The 21,066-nt window shown below is 38.5% G+C and overlaps 1 protein-coding gene across 2 annotated transcripts; it reads right to left on the bottom strand.

The window, feature by feature from the left end:
* Positions 1-1,035: 1,035 nt before the first annotated feature.
* Positions 1,036-18,498, bottom strand: LOC124186044 (cGMP-specific 3',5'-cyclic phosphodiesterase-like). Of its 2 annotated transcripts, none has more exons than XM_046577380.1 (12): positions 17,672-18,498; positions 8,983-9,243; positions 8,177-8,514; positions 7,638-7,868; positions 7,015-7,372; positions 6,232-6,401; positions 5,950-6,172; positions 5,137-5,211; positions 5,017-5,055; positions 4,486-4,770; positions 3,602-4,415; positions 1,036-3,205 (listed from the first exon to the last, which is right to left on the bottom strand). In XM_046577380.1, the coding sequence occupies exons 2-12, from the start codon at positions 9,031-9,033 to the stop codon at positions 2,547-2,549; spliced, it is 3,243 nt and encodes a 1,080-aa protein (XP_046433336.1). In that variant the 5' UTR covers positions 9,034-9,243; positions 17,672-18,498; the 3' UTR covers positions 1,036-2,546. The 2 variants fall into 2 exon arrangements, with proteins under 2 accessions (XP_046433336.1, XP_046433337.1); XM_046577381.1 differs by having other exon boundaries at positions 18,110-18,498.
* Positions 18,499-21,066: the final 2,568 nt, after the last annotated feature.

Here is a 21,066-nt window from a genome sequence, read left to right as displayed (position 1 = left end):
TTAGCGTAAAACTTAAGCTGTGTTGAAGTGAGCCAGGATTTTAGAATTTTATTCAAGAGCTGTAATGTATTTACAATTTTTACTACGAGACAGATTGATTCGTGCATGATTTTATAGAAACTGCCAAATCGATATAAAAATATTGATGTGACAGTTTTAAAACGGTTGAATCGAATCAGAGATCAAAGGAACGAATTGATTTACGAACAAGTTACTCGATTTTCTAATCGAGTCATCAATCGAGAGGATCATTGAAAAATTGTACAGGAACAATTGAATAATTGAGACACAAAAAGGCTCAAATTCAGTTCATGGAGAAACTTTTATCGGTAATAATAATCTGGTATCACAATGGGAGGGCGAAGTTGACACCGAAGTTTATTGTACATTAAAATTTTTATTACTTTTATTGTTATTCTTCTTACTTTCACAACTATATCAAAATACTAGAAACAGTTTGTTTGTTTGTTTTTTTTTTTTTTTTTTTTTTCTTCGTTCGACAACTTAATAATCGAAATTATCAACAATAATCGCTGTATATGTTTAGTTTAGTTACAATTATTGGGTAACAATATAATCCATACGTTTAACGGGGAATGACAATTCAAAAAATACATTTTTATCAACGACGATTCTTAAACCTCATGCTTTTTGATCGAATCCAATAGAGTTTAAGGATTTCGTTTTATGGATTTGACGAGGGTTTTTATACGGCTTCCATTGTTTTCCTACAACAATCATTATAGCTATAGTTTAGCCTAGATACACCGAATTTTTTTTTAACTATATTTATATGTATATATATATATATATGTATATGTATATATACCATATAATCTAAAACACTCAAATTATACAAAAAGATTGTCAAAATTTGACTTAGATTCACAATATTTCATTTATCTTACAATCTTAACCCTTCGCCATTGTTGCACTGTATAAATGGCGTTTAATTCATCGGCATGTGTTTTTCGACTTGAATTCTTACATAAGTGTAATTGTTTAGGGTGACTTTTTGTGTTTCTTTTTTTTTTGTTAAATTTTGTTTCAATGTACGGCTCTCTTCAATCTTTATTCTCAAATGAATATTTAAACTTGTAGACAACTCTCAATTTCATTTTCCATCGGTTCAATTTGCGAGAAGTATTATCGTGGTTGATCGTTACATTGTAGCCAAAATGATTTTATACTGTTAGTTTATTGGGCACAAAATTCAATCGTCACTCTTTTTCGTGCGATTAACAGAGTAATAGATCAATTCAAAGTTTTGTTTTTTCTATGTCGGAAGAATAGAGTACCTAATTCGAAATATTGACGAATCACGTCGCTACGAATAGAAATCAGACTCGATAGTTCACCAGCAGAGAAAATTTCTAGTTCGAAAAAAAAAAAAAAAAAATGTTGATATTTTTAAAAAAACTGTCAAGCATGTTGAAGTGGAAATAACTCGATTTCCCAAATTTTTCCTACTATACATTTGATCAATATTCCTTGACAAATAGTTCCGCTATAGTTACGGGCTTTTACTTTAAACGTTGACATTTTTATTGACCACAGTTTGGGATATCAGAAGTTACTTTGAGGGCATTGCTGTTGGATGATTGATTTCGTAGACAAAAATGAAATAATAAGAATAAAATGATGATAATGTTATACATAACAGTTGAACACGCCAAGGAAGGAAATACTTCTGCAGATTTTTAGCCGTATTTTCTGATCCGTTGACAGCGACGCGTTCATTTTCACAGCTGGCACATTCTGTCAAGTTTTGATTAACCACCGATCGTGCTGAGTTGCCCAGTAATTGGCTTTGGCTTTGTATTTTGACCAGTGCTGTGCGATTAATCGGTAGCTTCGACTAATTGTTTTTCCGTTAATCGATTAATCGACGATTTCGGTTAATCGAAACTGCCTGATAATAATTTTGCAGGTCAATCGGTATATGAATCGAAACCGTCGATTAATCGATCAGTTGGAAAAACGATGAATCGAAAAATTCAATTTATCGATTAATCGAAGCTGCCGATTGATCGATTAATCGCACAACACTAATTTTGACGCAGTGTAAAGTACAACTTGTTGAACCGAGGTTTGCTAAATACTTCGGATAATGTTTCGACACGTACTGTACACACACGCACACTCACACTCATTCGCAAATTGTCACAACATATCACTCGATCCGTAATTGAACTCGGATATTGATATTAAAATTTAAGTTCAACTTTAAGAATAATGGAAGATGATTATATCCTTATGATCTACTGCGCATCTTACCGGCCGCATGGTCCTAAATTGCCTCTCTTTTCCAAGTAGTAAAATAGAGTGTAGGAAATGTAAAAACCTCAAAGTTTGATATCACAACAGTCATCGAATTCCAAATGTCTTGGAGATAATTTCTCTCTCTCTCTCTCTCTCTCTCACCCTCTTCCTTCTCGCACCCTCACATTCTTCGACAAGTTCAATACAAGTATATCGATTCCTGTAAAAATACTTGATCGATACTTTTATTCCGGTATACTCTCAAGAGTGCTAGAGGTGAGACGTCAAATGAGCAAGCAGAGCTTACTCCGGTTCTTTCTTTCCGGAATCAAGACCTTTGCCTTTCCAGCGTCCTCGGAACTGCTTCTCGCGTACAGAGATCTACTCAGTCTGTGTCTAACGCCTTTGCTCAGCGTCCTGCCACCCTTACGAAGTGACGCAAATCTCCCTAAGGAAGACTTCGCGGCTTGCGGCTCCTGAGCTCCGTCGGGTAATTCTTTCTTCTCTGTGTGGGCACAGTTTAACGTCGTAACTGTGAACTCGATGTCCTTTGGCTCCGAGGATACGAACTCCTCAACAGGTTCCTCTATCGTGTCTCTGTCTATCCAGGTCAAACCCATCTCGACCTTCTCTGCCAAGTCCTGCCAGTGCTTTCGATTTTCCAAGGTGCCCTCGTAGAGTGGTTCGATCCAGGGAAACGTCTCCGACAAAACCTTGTAGAGCGGTAAACATATCACGTCGATGAAACCAACTTGCATTTGCGGCAGTTCGTCTCGCCTTTCGCGATCCATCATTGCCACCGGCTGTTCTTTCAGCTGAAGCCTCTCCAGATCACCCTGGTCGAAAAATTCGTCTGCCACCAACTTAGCCACGCGATGCTGCACCTCCCAAGGTTTCGCTATGGCGCTCACGTCACAGGCCGTCATCATCATACCACAGAGGACTGAAAAAAATTTAAACGGTGTAGCCGAGACGCTGTTCACTTACAGATCACTTTGAACAGGTTTAAAGTGACCTCAAACGGCTTGAAAATGATTTCAAACGACCTAAAACTGTCGTTCACTTACAGATCAAATGACAAAACGCTTCGAACAGGTTCAAAGTGATTTCAAACAACTTAAAAGTGTCGTTCACTTATAGATCAAATGACAAACCACTTCGAACAGGATTAAAGTGACTTAAAACAGGTTCAAAATCATTCCAAATGACCTAAAACTCGTTTTAAAGAGTCTCAAACGGTGTCTACGTGATTTCAAACGAATTCAAGCAATTGTGACAGCTCCGTTAATGCGTTAATGAATTTAATCACTTTTGAAACAAAATTTTGCTTTCTACTAACGTTCCTTCTTCTCCTCGCTCTGCCAGTCGAATTCGCCTTCCTCGATGAGTTCCAAAAATCGATTCTTCTTTTTAAAATACATCGCCAGGTCCGTGGACAGAATCGCGTTCTCTACTATCCTCATCACGGTTCTATAATCCTCCATCGATAAGCTTTGAAAGATGTTGTTACTGTCCGAATTCAGTATCATGACGCACTGGTCGAAGTGGTGATGTTCCATCGTGCTTGTCGAGTACAAAATCGCCAGGGGCGACTCTGTTTTCATTTGGAACGCGTTGTTCGTGCCCCGATGGTCGAGGTCGTGGCACAGACAGGCAACCAGCAGTCCCAAGATCTCGATGTCGGTCATGAAACGTTCCATTTTACCCGTTTTCAGCATGGCGAACATCGTCTGTGCAACGTTCAAGGCGTGCCTCCAGTTGTGGTATTTTACCGGGCGATAATTTTTCTTCACACTCAATATCCATCGGCAGAGTACTTCGTAAGGGATGTTGAATTGCTGGATCAAATTGCACTGTTTAAACATCCTCACCGTCGCTCGACAAGTGTCTTCGTCGGTGAGGTCAAAATCTATGAATGTAAAACTGTACAGATTGTACTTTTCAGCCGATGGTATCGTGTCGGATTTCAGCTTAACCGTATCCTCGTTGCTGGCGGTTGCATGATAGCTCAGGCACTCCAAAGCCACCTTCTGTTTCGCCATCAGTTTGCAAGCGGACTCGTACATCTGGGTATTGTGGATACCCAAGCCACAGAAGATGGCGAAAGCTTCGAAAATCGAGACGTCGGAGTCGGTGAAAGAACTTCCATTGTCCTGCAAGTTTATCGCGTAATGACATCATCATTTCGATGTGTGAAAAGGCCAATTCCTGTCCATCCATTACCTTGTTGATCAGCTGCGCCACTCCAATTACGGCTCGCTGTCCGTTCACTATCGGCATGCAGAGGATACTGCGGATCGGTTCATTTCCGGCGTCCACGACTTCTCTCTTTAACCACGTAGCGACGTCTCCGATGTTTAAAATTTGTCCAGTATTCGCGACGTACCTCGCTATTTGACCAAGCGTGCTCGACAGGTCGTTGGAATTTGGTCGGTAGACTCTTGCCTGTTGGGTATCATTCTCCATCTCGAAAACCATGGTGAACTTGCTCTTTCCGTTTGTCGCGTGCTGAAAATACATTCTTTATTCAGGACCAATTAACGGTTGCTAAGCGTAGAAAGCTACTTTAATTAACACTTCTATCACTGAAAGTCCACCAATCTTTGTTGAAGAATGAAAACTTTTATTTAAAACTAGTTCAACGTGAACGAGGAAAATGAAGTGGGATTGAAAAACCACCAAATTTCACTTGGAACAATTCTTCAACTATGTTGTGAGACTGTCTGATCGTAAGTTTCATCATTTCGTACGCACGTGCTGCTGAAAAATATCCTCCATGTCGATGTTGTTGCTCTGAAATTTGAAACGTTACCATTCGATTTGTGATCGCTATCATCCCAAATTATTAATCTGAATGCCGCAGTCTAAACCTACCTCTCTCCTGGATAACGGTTTTCTAGATTCTTGCATTTGTCTTCCTGGTCGTTCAACAATCTTTTCCAAATGACTCTGAAACAACAATTTTATACGAGCATGTTTCAGGACTGGTTTGCCCTAATATATGGGGGATTAACAAGCGGCTTGAAGCTGACTGTGAGCCAGCTCTCGAATTTCCCGTTTTTACACTGCAGGTTCCAAGTTTACGGAAAAAAATTATTAGTATCCTACTCGAATTTCAATCTGGAAATTCAGATTCGTGGTCAGCGACTCAAAAAACCTTATGGTACCGATTTTCACTCAAATCCATTAATCCATTCTCAAGAGATCGTCGATCTTATTTTATTTTTTTGGAATTTTGTTACTGAAATAATACGAAAAGTAAAGAACCGAGTAAAACAAAAATCTAATCAGTTCTAAGCTGAGTAAAGCTGTCTCGATTGAGATCAATATCATTGAATTCCGGTAACTTATTCTCAAGATATCGTCGGACAAAAAAATTGACAGACACAGATATCCATCCGAAAATGATTATAGGTAATTCTCTAGATCTTGTCAAGATCAAGTGAAAACTCGACTTTTCATTTTCGGGGTGATTACAACAACTTCCATTTTTCTCTGAAAACAGAAAAACGGTAAGTTAAAAACAATTTAGCAAGCTTCTGAATTGTTCCGACTAGTCGGTTCTGATTGGTTTTTCAGTACCATACGTGGAACGATAATTATTACTGAATAACCACTGAATTATTGTTGCAATGGGAATGAGCTAAGGTAGGGTTATCAGTGAAAAATAATGCTGTAGTGACTCACCGCCTCGCCACAGTCCAAATCCAAAAGATAGACTGCGCATCTCTCGCATTTGAGGAGTTCTTTTGCCTCGGCCATAATTTTCGTTACCAAACATTCCAAGTTGTTCTGTTCTTCGAATATGCTTCTTGCTAGGTTCAACAGTATTTGATTCCGTCTGTACTCCTGAACAGACAGTTCGAACAGTTGTGCGTTTTGGATCCCGATTCCACAGAATGTGAGGTACCTTGGAATCCAGTGATTAATTAGTTAGCCTTAACGTTCCCTAATCTGGAAAACACTTACCTCTGGAAAACTTCAACGTCTCTTCGAGTGAATTCGTTGCTCCCATTTGTTTTGTTGATGATTTGTGCAACGCCAATTACGTCCCCCTCGTAGTTACAAATCGGCATTGACAGTATCAAGGTCGTTTTGTAGCCCGTTCTCATATCGATCGAGCTGTTGAACCTCGGGTCCTACAAACATCACGGATCATACCTTGTCAAACTTGTCTTATTTCCTTTTTACGAACTTACATTCACCCCTACGACCAGATTTTATGACTTAACGCCGTTCCGAATCTCGGCGAAATGTATGCATCAACTTTACGATTCTCTCTATTATATTGTTTTCAAACTGGTATTTCCATAGCATATTTACATGAATATATTCATCGTTTTTTATTTTTTTTTTTTTTTATTTTACACCAAACAACTCTCTTAACGGCTTGGAGTGAAACATCACTAAGGGAGAGTGAAAACTGCGCAACTCCAAATCGAGTGAATACTTAGAGTGATTTTATTACCTCTAAGCGTTTGGAGTGGAAAAGTTCACGTTTAAAGAATAAATATTCAGTCAATGGTGCAAGTTGCGCAATTTTCATTCCAAGGAGATTCAGAGAGTAGATCAGCTTGATGAATGCAACCTTCTACACGACTGTTTGAAATAGTTTAGATAGCAAATTTTCAAGTCATTATTTGCTCGTTCATACAATATTTATTTTCTTTAGAACTCGAATTGGAAAGATCGTAAATTTCTAGTAGCTTGGAAATATCGGACCGGCACAATGTGTTTGACATTATCACCAACCTTGTACGCGTCTTTGATATTTATGATCTGCTTGCTCTGCGCCACAAATCCGGCAATTCCAACTCCAAACGGTATTCTGATCTCTTCCCGTTTTGCCCTTTGTACGGCCTCCTCGAGCTCAGTATCCTGAGTGACATCGAAGAGTTTCGCGACTAGATAACGGTCCTCCAAAGGACCTTTGGCCAGGAACAAGCTGCCTCTGTCTGCGTGGGTCAAGAGACCAACGTTAACCAAGATCTTATGACAGAGGATATTGATGTCCAATTCATTGGCAACGTCACGGATCAATTCCATGAACAAGTCTCCCTCGTCTAGTTGATTCAGTTCTTCGCGTCGGCCAACCAGCGTTGTAGCCATTCTGAAAAATTCAAATCTCACTATCATTCACTCGATGAAATGATAGCAATTGGCAGATACCAGTTAGTTCGTTCACCGACTTCCAATGATTCGGACAAAAGTCAAGGTGCAAAGTACCGCTTGACTTATCTTGACTCATGTCCACCATTACGGTACCTATAAGAGGTTCTGCTTGAACTATTTGATCAGCAAGGTTGAGGTAACAGGGATTGAAGGTACTAAGTGACTGCAGCCGGTAGTCGAAGAGGGCTCGTATCGATTTTTACCTGCTTGGACTTTTGCTCCTTTTGACCGGCGAACTAGAAGCTAGCCAGGATTGGAAGAGGTCTGACGTCACGCTGTTTCTTTTACACCGGCTCAACGAGCTTTCTTCCTGATGAAGGTTCGGCCCCGATCGCTTGGCAACTAGGAGAGGATTTTGCACTCGATGCCGGAGTTCTGGACTTGCTTTTTCCAACAGCCATTTTTCCACTGCAGTTTGGTTTGCCTCCAGGTACCTTATAACACACTTAATCGTTTGAGCTGTTCCAATCTATACCAATGTTATTACATCCAACCATTTTTCTGTGATCGTATTTTATGCGGGAATATTTATGAAATTGATTTGAGCAAACGTTTTTGTGAATATTGCGCTGCACTGAGAAACTGTTTCGAAAATTTTTCTCCAACTTTTCGATTCGTCTGAAAATACTCTGATATAAAATTTATACAGTAATGTGAATCCATAAATTAGTTACGTGTTTTGTAAAGACTAAAGTGATGCAGTTAACGTAAATACTGTTATTTTTAAAAATTTTTTACTAACCTTCCGACTCTTTCCATGGTCAGTTCACTGTCTCGATTATCTTCGTCAGATTCGGGAATCGTGTCTTGGCAGGAAACGCGTTTGCTGCGGCACAGTCTAGCAACTTCGGGTTCCTTGAAATCAGTCTTAACATTTGCGTTTGTGATTTCTATTGATCGATTTGATTTAACAGGCACAACGATATCGCCAATTTCCGAATCCCCATCTTCTTCGTCTGCTTGAGAGAGGATCGCGGATCCCACAAGGGCGCTTTCCTCTCTCTCTGGGGTTTTGGAGCATCGCGGTGTCGTTGAGATCTTCATTGCTTGAAAACTCTCGAGGTTGTTATTATGGTTAACCTATTGTGAAAAAAAGTAATATCCTTATGCTATAAACTTTCTTCAAAAATCCCACTGTCAGATGTATGATGTATCATGCTTGTAGGATGAATCTTAGGTGAAACGACACAAACACGGCTTTTGTGCCATTGAGATGAAATTTTCAATTTGACCAAAATGACGCTTCAAATATTACACACCCTTCATTCCAAAATACCATTCAAAAGATATCGTGGTATCAAAAAATGAAGGGATCAATGGGTCTGCAAACACGCTTACATTTTATAATAACTGCAATGTTGACTTTGCCCTGGGTAATAATATCCATGAACATTACCTAGCACAAGTGCTAGCCGTTTGAATGAATCGTGTTTCCAAATTGAAAGTACGAAGAATGACGAATAAATTGTGTACAGAGTTTGCCGGATGAAGTTAAATTTGACGAGACGGCCGTTTACGGAGTGAATTTCAAACAGGGTCTTCGATCACCTCGAGATTGATTGCCTCCGGCAACTCTTCGTCCATCTCCTCCGCGTCCATATTATCACCTCGGAACGAGACGTTTTTGCATTGTGCATTGACGTTCCAGTAGTGCCAAGGGGTTGCTTGGCCGTTTAACGAACGCGACCAGTATCAGGGTGCTTTTATACGATCGTTTTGACGCCTGAAACTCGATCGCGGGGGCCGTTTCCTTCACATATTGTCCAGTCAGGCTTTGAATCCCGTCTGTTGCATCTGTGAAACCCGTTTCTGCAACCGAGAAAATTGAGAAGACTTTTTATCGTCGTGAATCTCGAGTGGCCAAATACCTTACGATCCGAATGTAGCGTAGATGCATGCAACCACGACACTAGAACCGTAAAATTTGAGGAGAAACGAGGTCCTTCGCTTCCAAATTGCATCCTCTGGTCGTTGAATACACTTGTAGAAAAAGAAATGACCGCCTTTTGGGGCAGTGAGACGAATTCTATAGATCTTCAAACGGAACTGTGATCGATGAAATTCGACAAGATGATTATCCTTGAAGAATGTGACCGTGCATCTATTTTATGACATGTCTGATCGAGTTACGGTGGATCGGTTAGCTTTGGCTCACGATCTTTGAAAGGGATTGCTTTGTAAGCCTGACAAGTCGTGAGACGAGTTGATTAAAGTCGAAACACAGTTTGAAAGTACAAAATCTTTCTACAGTATCGCGTAAATGCCCAAAAAAAAAAAAAAAATGGAACGAAAGCATATCAGGAGTGATCAAATTCAGCGGTTCTACGTCAGGAGGACGTTCATTAAATTGAAGGTAAAAATCAACGCAAGTGTGTATGCGGGAAAAAATTTCTCAGGTCACGTGGTCTTGGATTTGCGCATTCCGCAGATTGATCCTGGGTTGACCCTCCGTTCCGAATATTAATGAAATTTCAGAAACGTTCTGAAGGTTGAAAAGACATTCGGTAATTGCCACTTCGGACAAATTGAGACGATTTCATGATTTCGAATGATTTCACACGATGATACGATATTTTGCGAACCAGATAATTTGCATCGTTGAGCTCGCAGTTGTCCGACGGTATACCAAAATAATCGAATAGCTTGTATAGTAATGTTCGTTACCGGGTTCCCAGTGGCTAATTATTGTTTTTTGGAATCTACTGAAACAAGCTTTTCTTCCTGTGGAAATTTTATGTGTCTATGATCAATGTCTCGTTTGTTTCTTTTGTCACTTTTGTCACAATTCTCGGAGGATCCGATTAATTGTCAGAGCGTACGTTACCAACTTTTTCGCAGGGCATATCTCGTACTCTTAGTTACAGGATAAACCTATACGAGTATACCAACGTATACCCCGCAGGTGGCGTTGTTTACCACATGATTGCTAACGAGAAGCTGCGTACGGATAATAATTACACACTGTAGGTAGGTACTACTTGTATCCGGCTGGCGTTGACTCTTGTTTGCTTACCGAATGCACAGAGTTAGGTGCCGATTTCGGCCTTCTACCACTTACATGTGTACGTCAGGCTGCACGGTAGGACTACACTATTTCCTTAAACCGAGAAAAATTTCATTTGTTATAGTAGGTAGAAAAATTGAGTAAGGCAGGTATCGTTAAGAAAACCGTTTGAATATTGTTGGGATTACGAAAAACGAGGCACGCCTAAACATTTTGCGCTATCGTCGATCCTTTTTTGGTTATTGCAACGCAAAATCAGTTTCTGAGGTTTACTATACTTTTTTAGTTAAACAAGGCTTTAACGTCAATTTATTCTTGCACGAGCGTTAAATTTTCGCAACAGTTGCAAGAAAATATAGCAACAGCGATCGTCATGAGAAATAAAAAATGAAAATAGTTAAGGACTGAGCGGTAACCGGAACTAAAAATTTGTCTCGGTGTTAAAGCACTCCATTTTTTTTTTTTATCTTTCCCTATAAACACTCTAAAACTGAAAGTTTTCCCCTAAATGTACCCTAAAGCAGTTAATTTCCCTCAAAAATCGCCCTGTTTTTCCCAGTTAGATCCTTTTTTTTTATTTTTCAGAAACTAAAATCGACTTAAACAATCAATTTGATGCTTGATAACAATAATATGAAATTTGAATACTTCAAACTTAAGGTGGGAACAAAAAAAGAAACAATATATTAAATCTAGAAACTCTTATGTTTCACAAAGATCATAATTTTTACGGTTCAATTGAGTGTCGTTATCTACAATGTTACAAAAGTTTAATTAATAATAAACATATTTTCCCAGCAGGTCGATTTTATATTGTGTTATTTGTTCAATTTCCGCTACTAAATATGACACACATTTTTGTAATTTGAACATTTAAACAGTCATATCAATATTTAATTTGTGATTTGCACCTGTTTTTTTTTTACTTAATAACAATTTAGAAAATTGTCAAATCAAACCGAAAAGTTTATTACACCTTTTGGGACAATTTTTTTTTTTTTCCTCTACACACATTTGAAAACTGTCAATCTAATCATTATCGACGCGTTGTGAATTTAAAAATTGTATACACACCTACCTTATCGGTGTTGCATAATTTTTTACAAGCTTAAATCAAGTCTCGTCGTATAATTTCAATCAAATTACGTCTCAAAATCCTGAAATATGACATGCATATGTATGTATGTCACATCTGGATTTGTAGAATGAAATGAAATTGAAGGTAAAGCTTGCACGTAATCTGACCCGTAAAGTTGCTAAATTACGGAACAGTGGAACGGAATTCATAGAAAGTTCAGAGCTAGAGCGACAGATTAGAGTCTGAATGAGGAACAATGGGATCGGGTGATCCAGGCGAGAGGAATTAGCAACGACGGATGAGGGTGAATGAGAAATGAGCATGTAAGGAGAGCGAACGCGGTGATGTTGACTTGGGAAAAGCTCCGAGGTGCGTTCAAACTGGCAATAACAAGCGCTGTGAAGGGAGTCGACTTTTGGAGTTAACTTATCCGTGCCGTACGTGAATTTTCTCTCAAAAAGCTCGAGTAATATTTGTAACAATTTATACGGGGCATTCCGCGTCAAATCAACGGGTCATCGGAATTTTTCGGTTTCTTACGGTCAAAAATAATAACTCTGATTTTTCGAAATTTTTTTCACCATTTTGTAAAAGTGTGATTAATTGTTTACGTAATTTTGGTGAATGAATTATTTACTTTATTTAAAATTCCTGTCGATTGAGTCTTTATTAGATATTTTTCTTCGAGTTAAGCATTGTTTTCTTCGTTTCACTCTTAAAATAAACAGAAAATCGATTTTTACCAAGACGAAGTTTCTATTCATTGTATTTTTCACTACAAAAAACTTTAGTTTAAAAATTATGAACAAAAAAAGAGTGTCACCGCACTTTTACAAAATGGCGAAAAAATTTCGATCATTTACAGGTATTATTTTTGACTGAAACCAGTCGAAAAATTTATTGAAAGGTCGTAAGTATCGTCGTGTATACCCTAACATCACGCATTTTGTGAAAAACAATCAGGTTCATAATGGATATTATTTTTTGAGAGGATAACAATTTTTAAGATTTTTCTCGAAAGCGACGAGTCTTCAAGTTTCAAAGGTTTTTAAAGCGTTTGCAAATAAAAAAAAAAAAAAAAAAAAAAAACGAAAAATTGACGGATACAACATTACATCATTTATAAACGTGATAAATAATTATATATTTTGGTACTGAAAGATCGTATCCACGGAAAATACAAGTCTTTTCACCTTTCTTTAAGGGGTTAGGTGGGTTTCAAAATTTCAAAAAATCGAATTTTTTTTTTTTTGCTCATCTTATAATTGAATATGTTGAGAATATTCCTTTAAAATTTTAAAACGATCCGAGTCATATTCTAAGAGATATAGCCTTTTGATGTTTCACCCATCAGGCTATAACCGAGCGTGACGCAGGTATATGGAGGCAGATATATCGAGGCAGCTGCTTAGCTATTGTTCGTTTATTTTTGTGATGCGAATACTAGGCTTAGGACTTGCCGGAAGTAAAAAATTCTGTGGTTTGATGGATATAAGTTCCTCATTCTTGAATGCATCAACGTACAATTTTTATGTTGATAAAATACATGAGTGCGTCATAACTGTTGCCGAATCAATTTTGTTGTCTGCTGCAAATCAAGAAAAAAAATTAACGTGTGATGAAAATAATGTTGAAGATACGACAGATGTTACCGTGTCAAGTGATGGCACGTGGAAAAAACATGGGTTTGCATCATTATACGGTGTAAGTACGATTATTTACATGTTATTTGAATGTAAATCTTCAATCGCGTTTTTCTCGAAACTACATTTTTGAAATCGGTAGTCACGATTTCTCGAAAACTTATGAACCGATCTCTTTCAAATTTTGCACACTTCTTCAAAATAACATTATCTCGTACTTGAACGAAGGAATTTTTTTTTTTTCTATTCCAAGTAATTTTTCAAGGCCATGAAGGGTGCAAATTTTACTCAAAATAACGGTTTTTTGTTTTCAACGCCGCCAAAAATGTAATTTTTTTTTTTTTTCTTTTCCCTTCGTCCAAGTACGAGTTTTAAACATCTACTAACAGAAAATTTTTGGTTTTTGCATTTCAGATGAATCTGTCATGAGTTATCCTGACTACGCCGAGAGAACTTTTTTTTGAGGTGTCATAGCAGACGACGTATCCACGCCTTAATTTTCAATATTTTTCAATGAAAATTTCACAAACTACTTATAAAATATGTATCTTTTATGTGTTAAATTGATGGAATGAAATATTCTGTTCATTAAGTAAAAAAAAATTCATAAAAATGTACCTATTTTGAGCTTTTGAAACCCACCTAACCCCTTAAAATATACACCTTTTTATAAATAAATTCGCGTTTTTGGCGCTTCGGTAGAATAGTCATAATTTTTTTCAACGGAATATATATTGGTGCAATTTTTATTTCAGACGTTTTATTTCTATATTATTTGAATTCTAGGATACGGAAGCAAATTGTTGATCAACTTTTACTTGTATTTGACGATTATCACAAAACATTGTTCATATATTTCTATCGCCATTGAAAAAAAACTAAAACTGCAGCACTTTTCATACTCTGATAAAATCGGTTTTGTTATCTAACTTGTCTGATGCAAGTTTCATACTTTTATGTAACCATGGTTGAACGAGTGAGATTCACAAGTGTGTAAGCAGCGTGTATATGGATATGAAAACGGCACTTAGTCATTGAGAACATAATGAACCCTGCTAGTCGCAATTAGGTAACAGCGAATATCGATGTTACCTATAAGTTGGATGAAAGAGTTGTTGCAATATAGGTATATATATATATATAATAATAATAATATATATATATATATTAACCCTGAACTTTCGTTTCCAGGAACAAAGTTTCGTCATTACGACCAAATTTTTTCCCATTGTAGAGAAACAAATTTAAAAAAAAAAAAGTAACCGCACCTAATCATGCGTAATAAAATGAACGATAAACGTTCGACAAATTATATTCCCGAGTAATTTACCGTCATACAGATTTTGCTGATAAATTTTGAACGTTTCGTTCAAAGTATTGGTTTCCAGGACCCTGAGGATGTATTGATACCGGTACTGCAGTTGAGAACCCGGTTGCACGAGGGTGTTTTTCACAAAGTTCTCAATTCTCGTGAGCACGAGGCGTATGACGTCAAGTATCTTTTATATTCCTTCTGAAATAACGCGGCTTTAAATTCAAAGCTTTGTAACAAGCGGAAAGCCACTTGAGAAGAATCCACGACGAGCGTCTTTTCGAGGCTTTTGTACATCACGCCGCGCCGCGTTTCATAAGTAAAATTAACCATACGTAGGTACATACATAAAAGCTACTTAGCCGCGTAAAACTATATCGTCAGAAAATTGAATTTTCCCCGTCGAAATTTCTCTTACACCGAGTCTTTTTTCACAAAGCATATCTTATTTCGCCCACGGATCACGCGTTCATACAGTTGGTACCTATGACCAAAACTATAAGGAGCTTTAAACGTTGGTCAAACATTGGAATCGTCGATGCCCTCGTGAGCTGTGCTTTTGTCAAGTGTTTGCGAATCACGTCGAATGTGGTTATGTGTATTTGAATCTGCAAACAGATATCAGTGCTGCTCTATTTCGGGGGAAAGACCCTTTCGAACGGTATGAAAAAATAACCGAACAAGTGCTTCGAGTGATCCGTACAAAGTTAATTATTACGATTTTTTTTTCGGACTTTATCCTTTACTCACTAATTTGTTCTTGCACAAGGATTGAATTTTCGCAACAATTGCAAGAAAATATAGTAACAGTGATCGTAACGAGAAAGAATAGTAACGGATACTAGACTTTCCGGTAACGGCTAGAAAACTAATTTTCTTTTTCTACCTAGGACTATATTTTTCGATTGTGGTAAAAAATTGAAATATTTAAGGACTGACCGGTAACCGGAGCTAAAAATATCTCTCAGTACTTGTGCTGTGAGAGCTTTCTTCTCTCCAAATTTCGTGATTCTAGGTCAACGGGAAGTACCCCTATAAGTTTTGATTTGTGAGTTTACGAGTATCGAAATACGTGACATAAATTGATGTATCTTTTGATTCCGTTGACATGGAAGGTTGAATTTTTTACAACTCCAACGGACCGTAGACCTCAGTATTCGATATTAATTTCAACTTGATACCTCTACCCGTTTCTCAGAAATAATCGCGTTGACAGACGGACAAGAAAGTGATCCTACAAGGGTCCCGTTTTTGCCCTTTCAGGTACGGAATCCTGAGAATAAAAAATAAATCTCTCGGCTCGATTGGGATGAAATCGACGAAAATGCGCTGCCCTACAAATGACGCGTGAGGCTATTTTAACCGAACTACGTCGCAAGCTCCGACAACCCTCAGAATTTGCTGACTGTGCACGGCTCCCATTCTAGACGATCATAGCGTAGACTCTTCTCGCACAATCACGGAACCAGTTACCGGAATGATAAGCCTACGTGCTATTTGACAAAACGGGTATTTTCATCTGTGTGTCAAACAAATGGTGTACCATAAACGAGCGGTACGCCCATCTGTTTTCTCCTTCTTGATATTGCTGCACGCGTATAATGTGTGCGATATTTTTTTCACAACTGAAATGTAAGAATATGCGATTTTTAGACCCTGATGAAAGTACAGAAAAGACGCGCTATTTCTCTATTAACAGACTTCCGCGTTGGGAAATAGCGAACCATTTCTCCACTAGTGTGCAAAAACTGTTTTTATATAACCCAAGCATGTTTTACGCGTTTTTTCATGCCTGTTTACCGTACGCAAAGTACTCGTTTCTGTGACTGTTCAGTGAGTCTACGAATGCGCGTGTGCGGAGTAACGAAAATAACATTTTTTAACCCTAGGAGTCAAAAGTGGTCTTTTCGCTACTGCGGGCATGCGCTGTTGGACTAGAGATGTAAAAATACCGGTATTAAGATTCTCAGTAATATTATGAAAGCATTAGCTTAATTGTACCGTAAATTGACGTCGTGAATTTTTTTTTTAATTGCGACAAGATTTTTTTGAATTTGGAAGGTACCGCAACTCTACGAAAAAATTTCTTTCTACGGTGACCGCGATAATTTGAGAACGCCTTATCTGAAGTATGCGAAAAAAAGTAACTCTGTTAGAAAACATCAAAATCTACTGATCGAACGATAGATTTTTTCTCTCTATGAAACCTTTATTACCTACATATGTTAAAAAGAAAAAATGAGAATTTTATACGGCGAAAAAAGTGACTTTTCAGTGAAACCACTACTATTTTGGTAAAAATATGAATTTTGAAAAATCATGCGTTCAATCAGCGGACGTTCACGTCTTTTAACAGTTTTATTTTTTTCTTACGTTTCGGATAAAGCGTATAGTCAAATAATCGTGGTCACAGAAAAAAAAAAAAAAAAATTAATAACTTTCAGAGAATCGCTGCACCTCTCCAATTTTTAAATATACCTTGACAAAAAAAAAAAAAAAAGAAAATTACACAATTACACAATAATTGTGCTATAAAATGATACTCTATTTTCAATAAAAAATATATATATATATATAAGAATTGCATTTTGGCTGCGAAAAAAGAATCTTAAATTTCTCTCACGACGACTGAAAGAAACAGATAATAATAAGGCTGATACATCATTGAACCTAAAAAATTTTTACTCTTGAAAGAACAACTGCATTGATTCACCGCACTCAATACAAGCTTCGAAAGTCGCTAACCGTATTCAAAACGGAACGACTATTAAGCAGCAGCAATGAACGTGTTTTATATTATACTCAGCCCGAAGGTAACGAATCTAGATTTCATTGCGACAAGCAGACGCGGACGTGAGTTGTTAAAACATCTACATCAAACCGCGTTGCGTTTATAATCCGTATGAATCGACGTTGTATAGAAACGGGCAAACCGAACTCGTGTCTGTAAATTGGTTAATCTCTGGCATCTGACGTGACTAGATTACACGGACGATAATAGACACAGTTTAAGCAAATAAGGAACGGGGTCGATGAGACGAGGGGGGTGGAGGGTGACCATCTAACCGGTTGGAAATTCCAAGGGGTTGTTCACTAGCGTTCTCCCCCCCCCCCCTCCCCTGCGTACCAACCGGCCGTCTCGTTCATTGAATTCTTATCAGCTATAAGATTGGAAATCCAACGAATGTCTTGGAAAATACCTAACAGATCCTCGAATCGTTGAAGGACCTTCGAACATCAGATTCCCCTTATAATTGGCGTGATTTATCAGCCTCAATTTCAACCTCTTGGGATACTTTCTAGGTGTTCCAGTATGAAAATCTTCCCCGCGCGTGATGTATCGTCGATTACATCAGACTCGAGTTACTCTTTGTGTCCTCGATCGACGAACTCCCGTACAAAAGTTACGACTTTCGACAGTTTCGCCCCGCAAATCGCTGCAGCATGCATTGCGGAACCAATGACGTCAACTGGTTTGCAAAATGATCCTTACGACGTGGGATAAAGATCGTACAACGACTCGACTTTCGCACCGATATTGTTTGACTGACGAATACGTTCGTTCGGCTTCTCTCTAGCCCCCCCCCCCTCTTTCTTTGACGGTTAAATAATTCTTTAAACAACGCGATGATTCGTACACTTTTCCATAACTCCGGACACTGTTGCAACGACCTCCGAGAAGAAGATCCCAATACCCGATCGTATCTTCCAGAATACGGAAGACCGTGAACCGCTTATTATGATCTTCAGGAGGTATGACGCAGAAGGATGTCGCACCGAGTTATCGTCAGGACGTGACAACGTCCGGCAAATCGTCGAACAATACTCGTGGATACGATTCTTCGTTTCATCGTGGAAAAACAATACGTGACAACACAAAAGCACTTGGTGTCAGCGGTTGGACGCACGCGACGAAAGTTCCGCCGACGTGTTGGGCCCACGAGTCCGTTTTGGGCCCCGTTTCGACGACGTTTTATCGGCACACGTTGCGAAAGGCCGGTCAAGCGTTGGCGGAGACGCGCGTGCGAAAGCTCGGGGCTGACTGAGGCCAGGCTTGGGGGTGATTGCCGGGTGGTGGGGGTGGTGGGGGTGGTGAGGGGGGATGATGGGCACGGAGGCTGATGCCGCTGCGGAGAGAGGCGGCATGGTATTATAGGGTAGGGGGCGGTGGGGGTGGTGGGGGGTAGTTTCTCCCCTCGCGCCGGCGCCCCGGAGCGCGAGAGGCGCCGTTTGCGAAAGCTCGGTGGGGGCAACCCTTGGATCGATATGGCGAATTTCCGTCCCCGGCCATCGTCGAGGCAACCCCTCCGGCTCGCAGAAGCTTTCCCGTAGCTTCAGGACCGGGCCCTTGGCTCGGAGCGGTCACAGTCGGAGTAAACTTATTGCCTACTTTGTTTTTTTTTTTTTTGGAAATATGAATTTTTAGACGATTTTTGTAGAAAACTTTCCCGTGGTTTGATGGAATTATTGTTTCAGGATTGTAAAAAAAAAAAAAAGAAAATTTGTAGAACGAAATATAGTTGTAAATATGAAACGTTGATTTTAATTTAGTCGGTTTAATGAAACAATAGTTTTTTCTTTTGTGGTGCTAACAAAATATTGAATAGTCTCTGGTAGAGTCAGCTGAATCGCTTCGTACAGCTACAGCTTCGTACTAAACTTATACGGTTCATAGAAATCAGTTAAAATTACGAAATCACGAGAGCTATTAATCGATTAACGCTATCAAATAATACGTTACATCGTAAATCTACAAAATTTTTTGCTGAAGTGGCAAAATACTTTCTGTGACGCGTTGGAAATCCTTTCACGCGAGAGAAGTAAGATTAGCAGTTATTAGGAGGGACTCCAGGCATCGGTCTAGTATAATCGGCAGAACCAAATCATTCGTGGTCCGATACCATTGAATCACCCTGTCAATTCACAATCGCATATTTCTTCGTCTTTGTTTGATGCGGCGCTTAATTCGTGCGGCGTAAATTACAATGAAACGATAATTTTTTCAGGTACAACAATTGATCAATCATTTTTCAATCCTTACAATATGATCTCACTGTGTAGATCTGATTTCGCAATTGCAACAGAATCTATGGTATTGTAGTGTCAAACAATTTCTTGGACAGTACTGAGGCATTTTATTTTCTGCGCACTACAAAATGAACAAAACTTTTTTTGTTCGTGTGAAAATAATGTCAAGTTGGATGTATATTAACCCTGAACTTGCATTTTCAGAAACAAGTTTCGGTAATTGCAGAAAAAAACTTCCGCCTTTTACGTAAGAAATGAAATTTTTTTGGGAAACTTTTTTTCCGAAGGTAGAAACGATTTCTTTGTTTCTAAATTTATACCGAAATTAGTTTGGTAATTGCATTTTGAGACAGCAAAAACATGCTAACGAACGATATAGATATTCTCCCTATGCACATAAGATTAAATATTTTTCCGTGTTTTCGTTTAGTTTCAAAGATTTCACGGGGGATCAGAAACGAGCGAAAACGTGAACGGCTATGCGGCATGTATGGTCACCAGTTTCGCGTTTTTTTACCTTTACGATCTCCGGAATCACCGACTGTTTTTTTTTTTTTTTTCTTTACCAGGATCTCGTTTCTTCTCTTTCCACCCCCGTTAAACGTAGAATAAACCAACCCAAGCAGCGCACTGTTAACTTATCAAGAGTATCGAATCGACTGATTTTCACTCGGATGAAAGAGCGCGTTTTAAGCCAACAGCTCATGCTGACTATACGAGACTGCTAATTACAGCAACTTGAAACAGACAGTCCAATGCTTAATTTTCTTGTCATACATATATGTAAGTCGATTTAGAAACGTCAAGACGCGACTGATTGGTCATCAAGTCAAATACGAGAAATTATTATCATTAGCCACAACTTACTGACACCTGTAAGCCGGCGGGGATTAACAATTTTTGATTTCTTCTGCCAAGGCGTGATGATGACTAAACGGTTTTTCTTCATTGTTTTCAACTCTGCTCTTTTGTTCCGCATTTTCAACGACCAAAAAACGCCAGCTATCTACACTGAGAAAAATTTCATCGTTTATAGTAACTAGAAAAATTGAGTAAAAGAGGTATCGTTAAAAAAACTGTTTCAATATTGTTGGGATTACGAAAAACTAGGTACGGTTAATCATTTTGCGCTATTGTCGATCCTTTTTTGGTTATTGCAACGCAAAATCAGTTTCTGAGGTTTGCTATACTTTTTTAGTTGAACAAGGCTTTAACGTCAATTTATTCTTGCACGAGCGTTAAATTTTCGCAACGGTTGCAAGAAAATATAGCAACAGCGATCGTAACGAGAAAGAACAGTAACGGATACTAGACTTTCCGGTAACAGTTAGAAAACTAATTTTCATTTTCTACCTAGAACTATATTTTTCGACCGTGGAAAAAAATGAAAGTAGTCAAGGACTGAGCGGTAACCGGAACTAAAAATTTCTCTCAGTGTAGAAGATATTACATGAGAACTTGCTCATGGTGTCCAGTTGTCCTGTAAATATCCTTAAATTATTCTAGTTTCCTGGAAATATTCTAAATTTAAGGTTTGCTGGGAACGATATATTTATTTGTCTTTACT

This window comes from Neodiprion fabricii, chromosome 7 (assembly GCF_021155785.1).
Source record: "Neodiprion fabricii isolate iyNeoFabr1 chromosome 7, iyNeoFabr1.1, whole genome shotgun sequence".
Taxonomy (NCBI): Eukaryota; Metazoa; Arthropoda; class Insecta; order Hymenoptera; family Diprionidae; genus Neodiprion; species Neodiprion fabricii.
Note: the sequence above shows the minus strand (reverse complement) of the source record. Positions and strands in the feature narration are given on the sequence as shown.